Source organism: Cynoglossus semilaevis, chromosome 8 (genome assembly GCF_000523025.1).
Source record: "Cynoglossus semilaevis isolate Cse_v1.0 chromosome 8, Cse_v1.0, whole genome shotgun sequence".
Taxonomy (NCBI): domain Eukaryota; kingdom Metazoa; phylum Chordata; class Actinopteri; order Pleuronectiformes; family Cynoglossidae; genus Cynoglossus; species Cynoglossus semilaevis.
In genome coordinates this window covers 3,233,335-3,238,491 of record NC_024314.1, presented here as the reverse complement: position 1 = coordinate 3,238,491, position 5,157 = coordinate 3,233,335, and the positions used below count along the sequence as shown (strand labels likewise).

The following is a 5,157-nucleotide window of genomic DNA, read 5'->3' as shown; positions in this document are numbered from 1 at the left end:
AAAAAAAAAAAAAAAATGACTTCAATTAATAATTCATAGCCCCTTACTAACTCGCACCCTTACATGAACTAATCCAATTTAAATTTTTTTTTTTTGCATTATATTGCACTGTTTTGTATTGTCTGAACGGAGCCCGTTTTAATATTCATATAGTGTGGTATGTGTTTGTTGGTTTTATTTATGCTTGCACACACACACACATATATATACATACATATATACATACACAAATATATATTTCCTGTGCAAATATAGGTCTGGGTCTAAACTAGTTTTATCCTTTTAATTGTATGCATTGTGGACCAAGCAAAGTACCCTCCAGTCTGACAAAAACATGTGTGTGTGTGCGTGTGTGTGCACCTTGAGGAGGGGAGGATGCAGTCACATGCACAGCAGACTGTCAAGAAATAACTCCCTGCTGCCTCTCTCTCCTTCCATGTCTCTCTCTCTCTCTCTGCCTCTCTCTCTCTCTCTTCTCACTCTTAATCTCCCTGTCTGTCTCATCTGCCTCTCTATCTCTCTACGATTATTGTTCCCATATGTATCTTCTTTCCCTCTTCTGTTTGATTTCAAATAATTCCTGTTCGTCCCAGTTTTAATGACACATGCGAACCCCCCTCCCTCTCTCTCTCTCTCTCTCTCCCTCTGTCCTCTCTCCTTTTCTCTCCCTGTTCATTCTCCGCTCCTCTCTTCACCACCTGTTAGTTAGTCTCACTCTCCTCTCCTGCATTGGAATCCCCTCTTTTTTATGAGGAGTTTTACTCTTTTTCTGTCACTGGGGTAAGTTAAGGTTTTATTCCTTTTGTGATAGTAAACAACAGCAGCAACAACAACAAAAAAAAAGTGCTACATTTATTGACTTATATTTCTTTTATATGTCTTTTCTCTGTTTCTGAGACCGTGTGCATGCAAATCGTCATTTCCAAAATTGGTAGTGAATTTTTTTTTTTTTTTTTGGATACGGTCTTACTGTTTAATCAAATGACCAACCCTGTTTTGTCTGTGTCCTCGTCTGTGTGATCGGCGCGTTTGTGTCGGTGTACTAAAGCACTTTAGTTGCGGTGCATGTTTGCACGCACACACACACAGAGACAGACAAACTTCAGAGGCAACACGTATCAGTCGTTGATTGTATCTTTTGCGTGATCCTTCACCTCCCTTTAACACTAACATCCACTCACACACATACACACACACACATACGTTCACTCCGACGTTGAAAGAGTGAGATGAAGAGTGAGGTAGAGCAGAAAAGCGAAGAGGAGAGAGAGGAGGGGGGCTAGGGGGGGTAAATATTACTCATTCTTAGCAGCCTTGAAATAACTGAGCTGTAAGGGCTCAGTGTCATTGCGGTGCTGATTATCAAGCAGTAATGACAGTAGGGCTACAGTTCGCAGTGCTACATCACTATGGCATCTGCCCGTCAGCCAGCGGCTTGTTATTTAACGGAGAACAGATCTTGGCCGGAGGGGCTCGTTGTGTGTACGACACACGGGGGGGAAAGAGGAGGAGAGTGATGGAAAAGCACTAGAGAGGGGAGTCTCTCTTGGTTCGACTAACGCTAACTTTAATATAAAGTGAAGGAACTGAGAGCAAAAGCATGTCAGGAGCAAACGTACTTCCTCCCCTCTGGGAGCCGAAAACCTACGGAACCTCAACCACAAATCCCATCGCGCCACGCGTTGTTGTGTACTGTACTGTACACTGTGAACTGTGTGCACACGTTTGCGTAACCGACAGCCACGGGGGGCTGCCCCTCCGCTGATGTAAACAAGTTGGACCGTTGTGTTTGGACGCTTGTTTTGCAAATGACGCTAAAGCATAAATTATGCTGTGACGTATAAAGAAGCGAGTAAAGAGTAAAAACCTCGCCACAAGTGTGAGGACGGAACCTGTGACAGGGTGTGTCGAGTGATCAACACCACACCAGGCTCCTCCAGAAACAGCAGGACAGCGATGAAGATGAGAGAAGATGAGAGAAGATGAGAGAGCTGCCCTAGCTGGCAGCACAAGTACGATCAATCACATGGCTGTCTGTGAGCCACCAGGGCCTGCGGGCTGTACGTGTGCTGCTGCTGCCGCCGCTGCTGCTGCTCAGCAGCTCTGGCTCACAGCCACATACTGTATACCAACACCCGGAGGCAACTGACTGCGCACATTATATCAACAGATATAACGCACTGACATCTGGGGGAGAGCGTGCACATGCGTAGACTGATCAAAAGCTTTGTTTACTTTATCTTTTGCTTTGCTACATTAAGCTCAGTCATTGCCGTCATTTTATTGCGACTAAACTAAACTGGCAACGTAGGTCGCGCTTGCAACGTGGCCAGCTACTGCGGACGGCAAGATAACAAACGGGCAACGATAGGCTCACTTCAAAAGTTAGGGCGATTTCTGCTGTGTCAATCTGCAGTGACTCCGCCCTCTTTTTCTGTTTTCTTTTTTTCTTTAGTTTCTTTTCGCTTTAGTTTCAATTCAACTATGTTGAACTAATTTTAAAAAAAAAAGCTTTCATTAATCATTAAATCTGTCTATTGAATTTTCCACACATCAAGCCAAGTACGTAAGAGCCGGGATAAAAGATTAGCGGCAGCATTAGCGGCATGGGAGATAAAAGCTGATGGAGGGGCAGGAGAAGATACTTTTTTTTAACTGAAACGAGAGCCAAAAACAAACAAAAAAAAAACAAGGAGCACGAAGCAGAACCCCAAAGTCGAATCAGGAAACTGTTGTTGTTGAAATCGGAAACGAGCAGACTCGTGACTCGCGATAAACGCGCAGGAATAGCGTCATGTCGTGAGGAGACGTGATTTGTCAAAAACTGTTCGCTTGACAAGAGTAAGGAGCAAACGTTGGGTTCATCTCTATCACGCTTAATGAAAAAAAAACTCAAAAACTGTTCGCTTGACAAGAGTAACTTGACTATCACGCTTAATGGAAAAAAAAAAGAAAAAAAAAAGTTGACCTCTTTACCATCATGTCGTTACTTATGACACTGCGGTTCCTCGTGTCACCAACGGGGGCCGCTGACGGGCTGTGTTTTTATTTATGGATTCATTCCGTGTCAAAGACGGGGTGAGTCAGAAAAGCTGATTAAGTCTGCCGAGCGCCACGTCGCTGTGTGTTCCATGTGTTTGTTTTATGTCCAGCCAAGGAGAAAAAAAAAAAAAAAACAGGACTAGGTCTATGTCTGAACGACGAGCTCACAGCAGACACTGGACCACATGTGACAAATGACCCTCATTACGTGTAAATCCGATGAAGGTCAACAGTTTGCGGCAACTGTTTGAGGGACACTTCCCGCTGAAGCGCCGTGTTGGTTCATTTATTTTATCAACAAAAAAAAAAAAAAAGAAAAAGAAATATGCCTTACCTAAAGCATTGATCTGAGCTGAAGATGATCTACAGTCTACGTCAATATTAAAACCCTTGATTAATATTCATGAAGATTTTTCAGAAAAATCAGTCAAATCAAATTTTATTCACCAAGCAGCTCGAGCCGGTCGGGGAAACACTGCAGTATGAGATCAACGCTAACAGAGGATGTGTCAGCTCCTGATAGAACCACACGAGAAAATGATTTTTTTTTTATCAACGCTAACAGAGGATGTGTCAGCTTTTTTCCCCCCTCTGGTTAAAACACCATTGAAATATTTTCCAATGACAAAAAATTCTTCATTGATTTTTTTTTTTAATTAATGGATTAGAGCAGTGTAAGCCTTAAGAGGGAAGAAGCCTGGTATGTTTAGTAATGAGAACACAACCACCCCCCCAAGTCCTTGCTGTCTATAGATAACTAAAGCTGTGAGGTAGTTCTCGTCCTCCCTCTGCTGTTTATTTTGGTAGGAGAGCAGACACATCAGTCCCGTGGTCAGCTACATCTGCTGGGCTGCCGCAACCTTGTATTATTAACTCCAGCGTGAACACAAAGAGAGTTAAGTCTGCTTCATCCGCCAGACTCCATCCCATAATTATCTGTTAGTCTGTTAGGAACTGTTCACTGCCTCCGGGTAATAGGGTACATTTTCAACAAGCAAGTTGTTCAAATTTGTAGGACACGCTCATCGCTGATACTGCTAATTCAGCCTGATTAGGCGATGAGTTGAATCATGCACCGCTGCGCGTGCAAATATTTTTTAACAATGAATTTGATTGTTGTAAAAAAAAAACTGACTCCATGCTCAGTGGAACCTGGTGGATTCACACCTGCGACCTTTCTGACGCATGGCCGCTTCCTTAACCACCAGGCCGCCCCTGACCCCTGACCCCTGACCCCACCCGCTTTGTCAGAAACATGACATGTTGTCAATTGCTTGCTAATTACAGTTGTTGTTGTTGTTCATTTAAATACATATGTGAAATAATTACATCCAAAATATAACTCCAAACTTGAATTTTAACAGGAACGCAGCTCTAATTCAACCAGAATATCTTAATGCAGCTCTTAGTTCAACCAGTTAACCAACCAGTTTACTGTGAATGTGCGTGCGGCTCGGGATTTTAAATTTCCGAAAAGCATTTTTTTAGCGCTTTTGTCTGTCCGTAAAAGTCCTCATTATTATATTATTATTCAAATAATGCTTTGAAAGGTTTCCCATAACAACATGAAATGTGATTTTCTAAGTCCCTTTTTTTTTTCCCTCCTTCCTTCCCTCTGCTCTTCTCCCTATAGCCCTATGACTGTGAGAAAGGGAAAAAGTCTAGCCGTCTCCATCCAGGAGCACATGGCCATTGATGTCTGCCCGGGTCCCATTCGTCCCATCAGACAAATCTCTGCTTACTTCCCTCGCATCTCGCCCACATCCTCCTTCGCTGAGCCGTTTTCGCCCAACCAGTTGTCCCCTCCTAAGGCTCTCAGCCCAGGCAGCGCATGTCAAGGCGGAGGGGCCGTCGGAGGGGGAGAAGGCGGGGGGAGCGGCAGGTTGTTGTCGCCGCTGTTTCCAGGGGGAACAGGGCTGGGAGGCTCGCTATCAGCCACGAGCAGCATGGACACCTCCATTGAGATTGACAGCTGTGACAGCGACGATAGCAGTGAGTCACCTTAAAGTAATGACGGCTTCGGCTAAAGCTGCCAAGAGAAGTGTGAGAGAGGAAAAAGACCTTCGGCACTAACAAGATATAGAAGTGGCGAGGGATATGTTGAGAAGCCGCTAG

General features: G+C 44.1%; 1 protein-coding gene across 3 annotated transcripts in view; it reads left to right on the top strand.

Moving 5' to 3' along the window:
* The window catches only part of LOC103381589 (double C2-like domain-containing protein alpha), a 36,900-nt gene that overhangs the window by 12,902 nt on the left and 18,841 nt on the right, over nucleotides 1–5,157 (top strand). For 2 of the 3 annotated variants that reach the window (XM_025057478.1, XM_025057479.1), the window contains one exon: nucleotides 4,676–5,034. In XM_025057478.1, coding sequence (XP_024913246.1) covers nucleotides 4,680–5,034 — 355 coding nt within the window. In that variant the 5' untranslated portion in view covers nucleotides 4,676–4,679. Of the gene's footprint in view, nucleotides 1–468; nucleotides 781–4,675; nucleotides 5,035–5,157 lie in introns of those variants that run through there. The other variant, XM_025057477.1, reaches the window with a different exon arrangement.